The sequence below is a fragment of the Rhea americana genome, unplaced genomic scaffold, assembly GCF_003343005.1.
Source record: "Rhea americana isolate MKP2758 unplaced genomic scaffold, rheAme1 scaffold_610, whole genome shotgun sequence".
In the NCBI taxonomy this organism is placed as follows: domain Eukaryota; kingdom Metazoa; phylum Chordata; class Aves; order Rheiformes; family Rheidae; genus Rhea; species Rhea americana.
Window position 1 is genome coordinate 15,613 of NW_028186769.1, and position 14,758 is coordinate 30,370.

Sequence of the window (14,758 nt, forward strand, 5' to 3'; positions counted from 1 at the left end):
GCAGAAATTGAAGCACAGGAAGTTCCGCCCGACCATGAGGGGGAATTTCTTCCCAGTGAGAGTGACAGAGCCCTGGCACAGGTTGCCCAGAGAGGTTGTGGAGTCTCCTTCTGTGGAGATCTTAAAGGCCGGCCTGGATGCAACCCTGTCTAACATGCTCTAGGTGACCCTGCTGAGCAGGAAGGTTGGACTAGCTGATCTCCAGAGGTCCCTTCCAACCTCACTGATTCTATGATTCTCACAGGCCTGTTTCCAAACCCTCTAAGTCCTTTCCCACATTGGGCGGGCACATGCTGCTCCAATGTATGTTTGACCCTTTCCAATTCCTATCTTTTTTGTAGTTCACTTTTCCATACTCATTTCACTCTTAAAAATATTCCTCCTGTAGTCCTTGCATTATATGAATGGTCCCTCAGCAAAAAATGGAAAAGGAGATATATGGACCATCAGGTTCAGCTGCCTGCAATTGCGTAGCAAGCTTTTATCCCCAACAGTACACCACAACAGTATCCACTGTATGACCTCTTTCCCATGTTCAGGGCATTGTGAGCCAAAGACAAACCCTGAGACCTTTAAAAAATGCTCTAGGTGACCCTGCTGATCAGGGAGGTTGGACTAGATGATCTCCAGAGGTCCCTTCCAACCTTACTGATTCTATGATTCTATGATTTGCATGCATGAAATACAACTCTCAGCAAACAGCAGAAATTTTTGTAGCAATAATTCTAATCTGCAACTGAAAACAGAAATTCTTACAGCATTCTCTCTAAGATAGGAAAGACATCGTCATTCAAAAACCCCAATATGGTAGTTTTTATAGCATCCAGAGACTCAGTTTCCTTGCTGCTTTCAAAAGAGGCAAAGGAGAAGAGAAGAGAGCAAACGCTTACTGCAGCTTCCCTTTTTCTCAAGCCGTGATTCCTCTGGCATTTGTTCTAGGTCTCCTGCTTGATTTCTCTCCTTTCTGACTGCTAGCATGCCTCTGTCCTAGCTTTGTTATATCAGTGAAAACAAGAGGCTTAAGATATTTAGTGGCCAAGTAGGGGAAAGGCATGGTGGGGGGGACAACTGTTTCCTCCTGGTGATCTAAAGAGACATAAGAGCTGAGACATTTTGTGGACATTGGAGTGAGAGCTGGATGGGTTGCAGATGCAAAAGGTTGTGAATAATGAAGTTAAGAAGGTAAGATAGGAGAGGAGCTGGAGAGGGAAGGCAGAAAAATGAAAGGGAGGATGAGGCACCCCAACCCCTATGCTCTCAGATATCTTTCTTGACAGAGAATACCAGAAAAATGTGTAAGATAACCTGTACTTCTCAAGACCATGCTTAAAGGTGGGAGAGAGAGAGACCGTGGCAGAAGACGCCAATAAAAAGAAACACTGCAGCAGAAGTGGTCAAGCAATAACGATAAAGCAGAGCAAGAGAAGTGGTGGGAACAGGTGAGTGCAGAAACTCAACACAGAGGAAGGCAGTGTCTTCACTTGTACAACAAGAGGTGAAAGAAAGGCTGTCCTGCAAGCTGGGAATAAAGAACAGGCACCTTTCCTCTGCAGTCTTGTGTAGGCATTGCTGTCTTCACTTCTGTGAGCTGGGTACAATATGTCTTCCCTGTGCAGCAACCTTGTAGAAAAAGTGTTCTCCACGGTACATCGAGTGTTGTACTCTGTAGGCCCTCTTGTAAGAGATGGAAAGGCTGCAGACCTCTTCCTAAGCAGCCTTCAGGGAAAACTRTTGCATATGTAATAAGGATTTGCTGAACAGGCTGCCTCACTCCCAGGATATAAAGCTGGGCACTCTTAACGAATTACTACTCTTGTAACTAATTTTATGGTGGCACCTACTTAGAAATCATTGTACCTGTCAAGCACATGGTTACCAGCTAAATGGAAGAGTATATGTGGTGGGACTTCACTTTGCAATGTAAATACTCTGGAGAAGTGACGGTGTACATTTTCCATCAAAGGACAAATAGTACCCATTACTAGGTAAACTATCATAAACCTTGTCTAGTCTAAAGCTGAAGTCAAAATGCAACAATAATCTATCTAAAGTATTCCTTCTTGGTGTTGTAACATACAAAACCTGCAGAAGTTACATAATATCATTCTGTAAGTTATATGACCACAAATAAGATAGATATTCTCATTTACAATTTATATGTAAAGTTTTAGTCTTTTGACTATTGTTAAGCATCAATTTTTGCATCCTTTAAAAGTTGACTATTGTTAAGCATCAATTTTTGCATCCTTTAAAAGTTAGATTTCTTTTCCAAGACTAAAATGGAAACTTACACAAAAAAGCACTCTATATTAGACAAGCATAACTTCTACTTGCAGTATTTTGAAAGAATCATGATTTAGGGCTATTTCTGAAGCTGTAACTTCTACTTAGAAATTCATCACTTCTCAAATGATTTTTGAACAGCTACTCCAAACATATTGGCTTAGGCATAAAACAAAGCAACAACTTTGAAATAGATACCAAAAAAGTAAACAGTGAAGATTCAGGAAAAGAATCCAGATCCTTCTTAACTATTTATAGGGAAGTTTGCATTTAAACCACTGTGGTTTCCTTCTCTTTGACTGATTATCAAAAAGCCTGTGAATTAATTTTGAAAAATAGCATGCATATGTATTAAGTGTTGGTGGTGAGTGAAGAAGCTCTTGAACAACTTTGGACTTAGCCTGTAGGCAAAACATGAATAAATCCTAAGTATGCTGAAAGAATTACAGGAGTGGATGCTAAGGCAATGAACCAGGACAGCCTAGAAGCTATGCTTCACTGAATTGGAAATAGAAATGTAAATGCTTTTAACTTATTGGGACTGTAATATCTATATATCTTTCCAAAGGGTCATTTATAGGATACTTATCAACAGCTATATAACGATCTAGTATTACAAGCTATATTGCCCGGAGAAGTTAAGTTGCCCCTTCTTATCCATAAGGCCCACATCTGTGAAAGGGTTTCTGCAGGTGTAATAGTATGGGCCCTCCCCACCTCTTCAGATTGTTCTACACTGTCACAGACCTAGAGACAGGATATAAACCTGGTTTGGTGCTTGGTTATGCTATGCAGAAAGAGAATTCTGCTTTTGGAGATCCACCTGTACAAGAACAGACTTTTTAAAAAACATTGACTTTCTAAAACAAAAAATGCATTCATATAATGTTCACTGACAGCAGTTTTAGTCTCTGAATTGGAAGAGGTTGGCTGTTGTGGATAATTAAATTGTAAATAACTGAGCTCCAAAAATGACTTATATTTAATTTTGTCTTTAGGAAATGACATACCCACTTAATACTGTAGCCATATAAAGACCCAGTTTACGAAAGATCTCCCAGTCGTCAACTTCTATTATCTTCCCAGCAATTAAGAACAAGATACCAACTGGCATATACCTGGAAAACAAAACTAAAACAATTAAAAATGCATTCTCAGAAATGTTACATGCTCATCAATATATAACTTCTTGCAGAGTGAAAGTTTTAAAATAGGTGGAAGAATTTGTTTGATATTCTATTACATAACTGAATTTACTCACCTGCAGCAAGATTACAACAGGGGTGATGAAAAGAGATTAGAAAATCAGAATAAATTTATCCTTGTGAATAGTTTTACAAGTACTGCATGACTTTGATTCACAGAGCACAGAGAATTTGGCAGAGCACATACATGCTTTGCCCCAATTCAGCAAATGTATGTCTACAGCCTTACTTAGAAGTAGAACTATTTGTAGGGGCTGAGATCTAAATTTTTTTCACCCTGCAATCACAAACAGAGCGGAAAGGTTTCCTGTGCTTACAGGAGCTGCCCTGCAGCACTGGGGGCTATAGGTAGATCACCTGCACAGAATAAAAGAAATTTTGATATCCTGGGATAGCACACTAACTGTTGCTTGATGGAGGAAAAAAACACACAGTAAATAAGACAAGGCTATATCCAGTAGGAATGAATAGCATTTGCTGCATCCTAGAGCAGACAATTTCAAGGCAAAAATTGTGACTTAYGCTAGCAGCATCTCTGCTGCATTCCTTTTGGCACTGTGGGGCAGGCTGGCACAAGGACAAGCTACCAGTTCTCAGCCGATGAGCAGTACTTTGCCCATGTGCATAGCAAGGCTCCCTGCTCCTGCTGAGCCCTGCACTTGGTGAAAGCTGAACTAAGGCCATGGCAACCTCACCAGAAACACAAGGGGAGGTGGGAGCCACAGCTTTCTGCGCAGGTGCAAGACTAAGGACAGTCAGCTTGCAGGGGGATCCTGCACTCGTGGCAGGGGACCACGCTGGGGTGCCATTACTGGTGATTTGCTGCAGTGTGAGGCAGCCTGCTCCACAGGCCTGTAGCTCAGGTGAGGACAGGACCATTGTCACAGGCCATGTTGCAGAGACTATTTTAAATCTCTCTAAAGGCAGGAAAACCCTGTAGCTAGCCCCAGACAGGTATAGTGCTTTACAGGACATCTGGGTAGGGCAGGATGGAGAGAAAATCCACAAAAGTAATACAGTAAGTTACTACTGGTGTGAAGCATGTGGATATGAGTAGATTATCAAAGCGACAATGCACCCTACTTGACAGATCAAACTCTGGAAAAGATTGGCTATGTTTATAAACCTCATCCTATAATGTGATCTGCACAACCTCTACTACACAGAAATAAGTTTTGTGAATAGTTGTGAGGTCCAGCCAAGCACTGCCAGATGAATTCCTATGTTCCTARATTGTTTTTTCTGTCTCAGAAATAAGCAGAGGCATCTCACAAAATATATTAGCACAGGTAAATACTAAGTTGTATCTTGGATACCCTTTTAGATTTTGGTCTGTGCTGTGGCTTATATTATTTATATTTCTAAAGCAACTCAGCTCCAAGGACAGCTAATGTGTGAATTTAATGGCTATTTGTTAGAAGTTATTTCATGGAACTGTGTTCAAGACTGAGAAGGAAATGTTGGTGGTAACGCTTCTACAGTCCTCAAACCACATACAAATATAACAGTTTGATGTAAATCCCTAATAAGAATGTCTGAATAACTTAAGTTTCCTGTGTCCAAATGGGACTGTTTCTTTAATATAAGTTGGAACCTTATTCCAGTTTCCTCAAAAGGATCAAATTCTGTACAGAGGAAACTGCTTACCACCTTTTCTTTCAAAGTAGCTTGCTGTAAAGCGCTATACAAAAGAAAATGTAAAGGAGCCTAGAGTTTACAGTCCTACAGTTTCAATGACAAATTCTACTTAAAAAGGTGTTACAAAATGCCAGTATGTCCTTGGACTTACCACATGATTATCTGAACTATTCTCATAGTAGCTTCATTCAATGCATTGAAAAAATCCACCAGCACTTGTCCTTTCTCTCCCATTTTCCCAATAACAACTCCAAAAACAAGACAAAAGATGATCAAGCCCAGCACATTGATGCCATCGGAATACATGCCCACAACTTTGTATTCTTGGGTTTTGTTCTGTAGATTGGATTGAAAAGAAAAAAAAGTTGCTACCTGAAAACAATGAATTTACTTTAAAGAGTCCTAAAATAAAATAAAAAAACATTTAGATTTCTCTATGTAAATATATGAAGATCTTCTCCCTAGGCAGTCTATTCTTATTCTGACAATGCTGAGTGGGCATATAAAGGTAGTTAAATTGCCTTTACAACCACTGTATTTTAAATTATAGAAGAACCTGAGCAAATCCTAGCACAGGATACAGCACACTTAGTTTATGTTGTATTTCAAAAGACTTCTGACACAGAGAATGGCAGATCTAGGCATCCTCAGTCATACCTTCAATATACAGAAGAACTATTCCCTACTATGGGGAATGAAACTCAGCTGACATTTCTGTGCAGCACGAAGGTTTGTGGTCAGACTTAAGAAAAATTGTCCATTGTGTGAGAATTGGGACAGTGATATCCAATTTTGCCCCCAGTTAAAAATCTATAATTCAGCTGAAATCAGTGAAATTGCATAATGAACAGCAGAATCTGAAGTGTATCACATAAAAATCCTACTAAACATTTGCACAGTTCTCTGTATTCATGCAGTATGAATATATAAAGGAAAATTATTCATTTAGGGTGTGATTCTCTACTGCATCATGCTTTGGGATTTAACTGATACCCTTTCATTTAGCTTATATTCTCATGCTCTCATTATTATGAGATGAAATTTGTATTGTTCATAGTTCTGTGTTCATAATGCTATTGAATTTCTTCTTACTCTTTCCTCCAGTGTAATCCTAGGCAGTCAATGCATGTAAGCTTTCCAGGCCTCTAAATATGCCTGTTAAACCTCCTCTTTACTTGTCTCTTTATGTTTTTTTTTTTCAGAGCAACAATCAAACTACTAATTAACAACATGCTTTCCATTGTTTTGCTTTCCATTTCAAATATTTTTGTATGACTTTCTGTTCCCTTCTTTCTGCAATGCTCATGGTTACCTCACTGCTACTTAACATCTCCTCAAAATATAAAGCTAGATTTAAGCAACTKGTAATATATACTCAGGCTTCTCACAACGACTGTTTTCTTTAATTTCTCAGTAACTTCACAGTGCATCAGCTTATACCTGCAATGGAGTATATAAATGGATTATTTTCCCACATCTTCTATTATTTTTGTACTGTTTAATTGACAGTGGAGTCCTCTGATTTTTTAAAATCTAACTGAAGATGCTCATAATCACCTTCAGCATTTACTTAGCACGTTTTATCCACTCGATAAGATCTATGTGCCATTTCCTTTCTTTTCTGAACCATTAACTAACACATCAACTAAATCAAATTTCAGTCTAATTCTACCTTTATATATTATAAAGGAATACAACAAACAATAAAGGGCGCACCTCTGAAACCTCTGCCATCATGACAATCGCCACAAGTTCTTCTCTAGAGGTGGAGCTATTTTTTTCCGTGCCACTTGTAACATCCACTTTTTCACGTTTGGTTTTATACTGAAAGAGTTTTTCAAAAAATAGAAGAGTTATTTAGAAATATGAAGAAATTGAAGACTGGACAAAGGCAGAGTTGCCCAATAAAAATAAGGGAAAGATGAACCACCTGGACTGAATGTGAATGATCATGATTCCTACTTAGGATACTAGATGAAACGAGTGATACAGAGAAAATACACAATAAATTGTGCTCCTGAGGCTTTTGGGTGCCCTTTAGATGCAGCACAGTCCTCAGGGGGATGAGATGAAGCTCCCAACAATGACAAGGGCATTTTCTTCTGGAACAAGCAGTTGGAGGGAACGGCTCTTGGAGAGGTCTGTAGTGCATGCACATCTGATACAGCCAGACTGCTTACACCTGCTGCACTAGCAGAGAAGCTATAGCAGCCTCATTGCCTGCAGGAGATGCTGCAGCATCCTGCTTTAAAGATATTTACAGTAATATTGTTATTATTTGGCACCTGAAAAGAGGGATTTTTCCAGCTTCAGACTTTTAGAGAAGTTCAGGTTAGGATTGTGTACCTCAGCAAGGCAGATTTGCCTTGAAGCAATTAACGTGCAAAAAAAAATGCRTAAGTAAGTTTTGTAAACCGTAAAAAAAATACCCTCAGCGCTGCATGCAGAAGAAAGTTAACACCATGTCTTGGGTAAGGTTAGCTATCTCCCATACAAACTACCAGCATAACTGGTAGGCAGCTGCTGGAAAAGAGAAAAAGGGAAGCAAAGYGCATCATAAAAATTGTTTAATTTATGGATAAATGTGACTGAATCTGAAATAATACTGCTACATGGACAGCCGTTTCCTCTTTCCTCTTCCAAATCTCATTTTTTCTCAGAAGAGATGTCTCAAACAGATTCTAACATCTGGTTACTTCTTCATCAAGATGAATCAGTAGGTCTAGCAATGGACATGAGATGTGAGACACATCAGGGTGAGTGCCGAGTCACACACATTTCATCAGACACTAAGGTTTTTTAGGACCCAGCCCACAGATCCCCATGACATGGTTCTTATAGCTCTGCCTGCTCTTAAAGGGAAAAACCTGTGTATTAATACATTGCCAGGTTTCTGCATCCAGCTTTTAAACAGCGTCTTTTTGCAGAGGATGATCAAAGGTTTATGAATTGAGAATAAAGTATTAATTAAAACAGAAAGAAAAAGACAATTCCTAAGAAAAGTCTTTCTATGGGAGCTCAAGAGCCTCCAGGACATCTCATAAATAACTCTTACAGACTTTTACTATGGGAAATATGATATATTTTTTGGGAGACATTAATTAAGAAGAATTTGTAGTTAGCAATGAAAACTACAGTAACAAACTGGGAGGTTCAATCTTACCTGTTGAAAACAGGCCTGGATAAGGTTTTCAGGGAACATATTCCTGTCAGAGAAATCAGAGGCATTTCAACATTATAGCTTACTATGAACAAGCTGTTTATTTAAATAAAATGATACAATCTGGTGTTGAAAGACAGATTAGAGTGTGTTGCCTTAACCAGAAAGAAGTGTATTTAGCACTGTCAGAGCTGAAGTACAGCAGAGACAAGGGTTCAGGACTTCCAATGAAAAGGTGATTGTTTTCCTGTTGTGGAATTCTTAGGCTAATTTTTCAGTATTTGACATTTCCCTTGGCCAACTCCTGAACTTGCTATCTTCGTCTCTATCAAGTACACAAGGAATACAAGAGACAGTCCAAAGTCATTTTTATAGGATTTACCATGTATAAGGTAGAAAGAAAAAGAATAGTCCTTATTAACACTGTGCTGAAATAGACTTAGATTAAAAAAATAGATTTTTGGTTAGCTATACCGCAGTTTTGAATTCAGAAATTAATCTTGGCAGATGGAAGATTCCCATGTATTATTCCAGGGTCAACCATTCACAGCATTGAACCATTTCATGCACTAAAAAGTTAGGAAATTACTGAGAAACACTGAAATCCAGTTGCTTGCCTTCTACTTTCCAAAGGGCAATTCAAGATGCAAAGGAAGACTGCAGAAAGTAGAAGTACGCAGATACCTGGTCGAGTGCAGAAGATAACAATTTACATATTGAAGCAGGAGTCTTAGGATCTCCCCTAAAGATCTCTCACAAAATCTTGACTTTTCAAGTTTTTATGCTAAATTCCTTTGAAGGCAAGAATAGTTTGTACAAACTTGCGATTTAGCTTAATCTTTACTAGATCATCTGGATTTGGCTCTTAAATCTGATGAATATAAATATGTAGAAAACTAAATATAATTTCTTTACAATAGAATTTCAGATCTCTGCTGTAAGTGGAACCATTAATTATAACCAAAACCACCAAATATTCTAAATTATAGAATCATCCATCATCCATAAAAAGCAATCATCCATTGCTTTTTATTCTGTACAGGCTTCTTCATGCTTGGAGTTGTATCATCAGCACTATGAACATGTGTGGATTCCTGTGCTGAATCCTGGGGCAAGTGACTGTAAAGAGGAGCTCTCTAAGGAGCTGCCACTCTGGCCCTGCATGGGCATGAGGGGACAGATGTTGGGAATAGCATTGGTATGTCAAACATGGGGCTGTGAGGCTGAGGCCTGGAGATGCCAAAGAGGCCTACCTTGATCTGCGGCAGAGATGCCCCAGATGACAATTGGCATTTGCTGTTAAGTATGACGAGTAACTCTTTCAAGGGATATATATGTGTGTGTGTGTGAGTGTGTGTGTGTGTGTGTGTGTATTTTTTACAAATGTCAAAGAATTGTAGGTTGAGACTGTATCTGCGAATGTCAGTGCCATTTCAGAGCTTCTGAAAGGAAAAATGCTGAGAAAGTTGATTTTAGATATTTGGCAGCTGATTTTTAGAGAACCARTTAAGTAGAAATCATAAAAAAAAAMCCCAAAACCAAAAAAACAGCAAGAGCGATACAGATCAGGCACTAATTGTGGCTGCAGGAAAAAAATCCACAGAAACACTTTTTGGTATCTACTAGACATTGCTGGAAATGCAGCTCTTTTTTAGTCAGTTTTCCAAAATTTCTTAAACACACTACAATTTATTCAGTTCCTACCAGTGCTGATAGAGGCACAGTGCTCAAATCTTTTGCAAACATTTCTAGGGACTAGGGATTTTCTAACAACTTAAATTATCGATCTTTTTTTTCCGGGAAATTGCTAAGGAAAGACTCACAATAATGCTGCCTTCAAAACTGGTAATGCAGCAAACTTGTTGACTGTGAAACCGTAAGAAATGTCCACACATTGCATCTGTTACTCTGCATTCTTCCTGGAGGAGGGGACACACAACATGGCAATTCTAGGTGGTCTTCTATGCTGGATGACATAAAAGCTGCGAGGTAGTAACCAGCCCACCACTGAATCTTTTCTGGATTTTTTCTTCATACTAGGTAAAGCACAAATTGTCAATTTCTGTGGGGGAGGGAATTTYTGTGGTGACTGGCTTATTAACCAAAAACTATAGTGTGAGGACAGTGCTTTTTTAAAAAAAATAGACTCCTTTGAATCCATTCTAAAATGAGCATTCTTTCATCTAATCTGCTAGAATACAAGTATGCTCTGCCTTTAATCCTCCAAGCAACACTGGAGAGCATTTATATCATATTACACATTACAACTTTATATGCATTTATTATTTGGGCCTCTGCTACATGGGTATGGAAATGATACCTCTCACCTGATCAGATCCAGCAAGGTATCAACAGTAGTGACTTCAGGGGTACTGCCCACTCTCTCTATCTCATCTGCTCTTTGAGATGCTCCAGGTTTAAAGATCACAACTAACACAATCCCTGTARAAGGAGAAGCAGGAGAAAAATGTGCAGTGCGGACTAAGGCAAGCCTTAGTGTATCTTCTGTGATTAAACTCCTATTACCAAATGCTGTTCCCAGGTGCACCCACAGGGTTGTTCAGAAAGAGAAGCCCACAGCTAGCATCTTTAAATGAGTGACTTCTTCTAAAACAGCAGCAACTTGCAGCATTGCCACTTGACTTTGGTATTCTAGCTTTATTTTTCCTTCTATGCTACTAAATCACTACTGCTCACTAAGGGTAAATTACATCAGCTGTTTCAGCTGAARCATTCTGCAAATTTTGCACAGTGATATTTTGAATTGCTATTTACCTTTTCCGTCATACAATCTTTCTCATTACTCATTTTCAGGTCTGAACAAAATCGTATTGCCCTGTGACCCCATTATATAAAAGTATGTTTTGTTAAAGTTAGTCTAATCRATAAAGTTGCGTAAGAGAAGAGCTTCAGAAACAGAATGAAATAATTTTTTTACTAAATACTACCTTGTGAATGCTGAATCAGTGAAAAAAATTCTATTGATTTCAGTGGGCTTCATTTTATACGTTCTTTCTACTATTTGAAAAACTAAGCACTTCCAAGTGCATGCATTTTTTCTAAAACCAAGACTAACCTAAAACATATCAGACTACTGAATCTCACTATTGAGAGAAAGGGGCACATGCTTCAATCCCCCAAGAAGAGTGCTTTTTTATGACAACTGCAAATAACAGCAAAACTGAATTCATGTAACTTTGCATAAGGAAACTAGTCTCATAGTATCACAGAATAACCTAAGATGGTAGGGTCCTTTGGAGGTTAATGGTTCAGCTCATCACTCAGGGCAGGGCCAATTTCAAAGTTAGGTCTATATACAGTATGTTACTTTTACCAAGTCTGCCTCACTAGGCATCCACAGAAAATTCTCAGACAGATGAGCTGTTATTCTAAATGATGCAATCCTCTGGCAATGAAACTGACCATGTAGGTCTGTATCTGATCTTTTTTCATCTGTTAAATAGTGCTTTGCTTTACAAGTAGGCCATACATGGAGCACATTTTGTCCTTCAAATAAATACACAACAGTTTCTCTTTAGTGGGTGATATCTGGGAACAGTATTCATTCAGAAAACAAAATGCAAAGACAGGCTTCATAACTACAAAAGAATTGACAGAGGAGGGGTTAGTTTTCTTTCCTATTTAGGAAAGTGGCCTGAAGACATCTGCTCAAGCAAACATGGAAGAATTCAAGACTGGTTGCAGGGAATGAACTTCCTGCATAAGGAGGGTATGGGCTTCAGAAAGATGGGAGTGGAGCCTGGCAGTGACAGAGGGGATAAAAACCTTTTAGAAAGGGAATAATCTGAGAAGGAAAGCAACATTTTCTTTCACTTTTTCAGGTGAGACAGATTATACATTCTTGTGTCTGACAGCCAGCCACAATCTGTCATTTTGCTATTGAAGAAATTCACTTTGTAGTAAAAGCTGGCCTTTAAAAAGGGTCACTGTTTACCTAAGCAGAAATCTCTTAATCATACTTGAGCTGAAATTTATGCCACAGTTCCTGCGGCTATATAGTGGAAATGAACACAGCTCAACTGTGAATAGCAGGACCACCTTATCTATGCTACAAGCATGTCATGATGTTTCACATGATTCTTGCCTTGCCCCCCYTTTCCCATGCTGTTTTTAGAAATTAGTATTGTCACAATGCTGTACACTTGTAATTAAGCAGTGCTGAGGAGGTTCACAGTTACAGTAGCACAATACCAGTATCAGAGAGTACCTAGAATTACAGCAATGACAGTAGTGCAGAAATAATATATAATTGCCCGCAAACCAATCTTCCCAGAAATGCTGGAATCCAAAGCAGCAACACCTGCAAAAAGAACCACAAACAAAACATTAGCAAATAGTCTTAGAGAAGAAACTTGTTGTTTTTGTAGAGCAGCTTATATCTATACAGGAAATATTTCCTTACTTGAGATATTTCTGAATACCTAACTGCCCATTGCACCTTTGGAAAAGTTCTGTAGCAGATCAATATATTTGCTGACACTTGTTTGCACTGGTTTCCCTGGATTTTAACTAGGAAAAAGCTAATTAAGCATTTTTGACACCCTGAGGTTGATCATGAATTTGATTTCCTAGGACTAATGAAAATATGTTCCCGTCTATAACCATACTCATTTAATGGCTGTTATCCTAGGCTTCTTGTAGGCACAAACAAGATAGGTAAGGAACTGGTTCATCCATTGCAGGCTTGCTTGTGTTAACAGATTTCTTTTTTTTTCTTTTTTTTCTTTTTTTGACTGAAGTTTTACCTTTTGTCAAGTCTGGGCTCTTCGCTGTCTGAATCTGTCATAGCCAGCACCTGAGGGCAGCTTTTGTTACTGGAGGTGGAGGAGTGCTGATGTAGGGATTGCACTGAACAAACTGCTCAGTTTGGTATATTTTTGAAGTATTTTGAGTATTTTTTAATTGTTTGAAAGAGTTAGAGATCTATCTCCATACTTAAAATTCAGTAACCAGGGTAAAATGACAATTGCGACTGTAAGGCTTGACAGACTATAACTACACTAGTTAATTATTCACAGATACCTATTTATTATACATTTGTGATCTGTTTTATTGAGTCCTGTTCTCAAAGGCTGGCCACATTTCCTTGCATAGGACCGCAAAAATGCCAGAAAGATATTTACCCTCATGACTTGAAGGACAGTGATGTTTCACAAGCTAAGACAAATCAGAGAGCCTTCTGACACAAATGTAGCTTACTGATCTTTGAGCTCAGAAGGAATCTTAGCAACTATACTTTAACCACGTGTTGATATCTTTTCCAGAAAGTATATTAACAGCAATAATGTGTGCTTAGAGCATTCATATAATGCCTTACTTGTTCTGTTAATTGTTATTTAAAATGCAAACAGCAGTGTGAGGGGAGAACAAAAGTTATTTTCTTTCATCATCTATCTGGTTACGTTGGGGTCTTCCACAGCATAGCCTATCATCAGGGTGAATATGGAAGAACTATACATATGTGGAGAAACCATAATGTAAAAGACCATCCCACCTGCAAAACAAATAWTAATAACAAATCTATTTATATAGCAATGGAGTACAGACTAGTGCACAGAAAAAAGACCAGTGCCACAGCTATCACAGGGGGCTGTCAGCACTGTCAGTCTGCTCTGAGGAGAAAAAACAGAATGGTCACAGAGGCTGGGCTATCATATTCATTTCTTACCTGGGTAAAACGGGATGGAAGGAAGACACTCACATTTCTGCAGGCTAAGCTGTGGCATTTATGGCAGTAATAACTCTTGAGAATAACTAATAACTAATAATGTGCTTTATGTTTGTTCTGTGGTTAACAGAAGAGCTGGTTTCTAAGGCTGTCAATGTTGTGATGAAGGCAATGTCAACTTTTGCGCCTACAAACCACTTCCAGTTCCATGTTTTTACAGGAAAAGCCCACAAAGATAGGAAATCTCTAAATTTTATACTGAAACTTGTTATATAGGCTGTCAATAGCAGTTAGGTAGTCAGCAGAGGTAAGAATAATCTTATCATGGGATGGAGCTTTTCACAAAACTCATTTAACATTTTTTTTTGCTTGGCAATCTTGCTGACTCAGTCTAGCCCAATAATTATGCAAGGTTATTTCCCTAGAGTAGTCAGTTATAAAGACTTTATTATTAGTATGTTATCAAATTCCTGTGACAGTAAAGTCCTTTATTCTGCTGACTTGCTTTTTCTTAATATTAACTTCTTACTCATAGGAAAACAATGTATAAAAATAGATTTCCTGACAGATATAGCAACTATCATTAGTGAGCACCTGATAATAGGTTATTCTGATAGCTGCTGGACTTCTTCCTCAAATCAACTAGAAATACARTTTCCTTTGAAATAACATCACAGTATTAAAGTTCCTGTGGGAATAATGAAAAGAGTTCATTGAAGCTTTATGAAACAAAACATAAAATTAACACTGAATGGTATCAGTTCATTACCAAAAATATTTCTC

The 14,758-nt window shown here is 38.4% G+C and overlaps 1 protein-coding gene across 1 annotated transcript in view; it reads right to left on the reverse strand.

The window, feature by feature from the left end:
• Window positions 1–14,758, reverse strand: part of SLC1A1 (solute carrier family 1 member 1) — a 58,649-nt gene that overhangs the window by 9,940 nt on the left and 33,951 nt on the right. The window contains exons 3-8 of the mRNA XM_085320145.1: window positions 12,515–12,607; window positions 10,614–10,728; window positions 8,290–8,332; window positions 6,843–6,950; window positions 5,278–5,462; window positions 3,294–3,401 (exon numbers count right to left, since the gene is read on the reverse strand). Coding sequence (XP_085176271.1) covers window positions 3,294–3,401; window positions 5,278–5,462; window positions 6,843–6,950; window positions 8,290–8,332; window positions 10,614–10,728; window positions 12,515–12,607 — 652 coding nt within the window. The remainder of the gene's footprint in view (window positions 1–3,293; window positions 3,402–5,277; window positions 5,463–6,842; window positions 6,951–8,289; window positions 8,333–10,613; window positions 10,729–12,514; window positions 12,608–14,758) is intronic.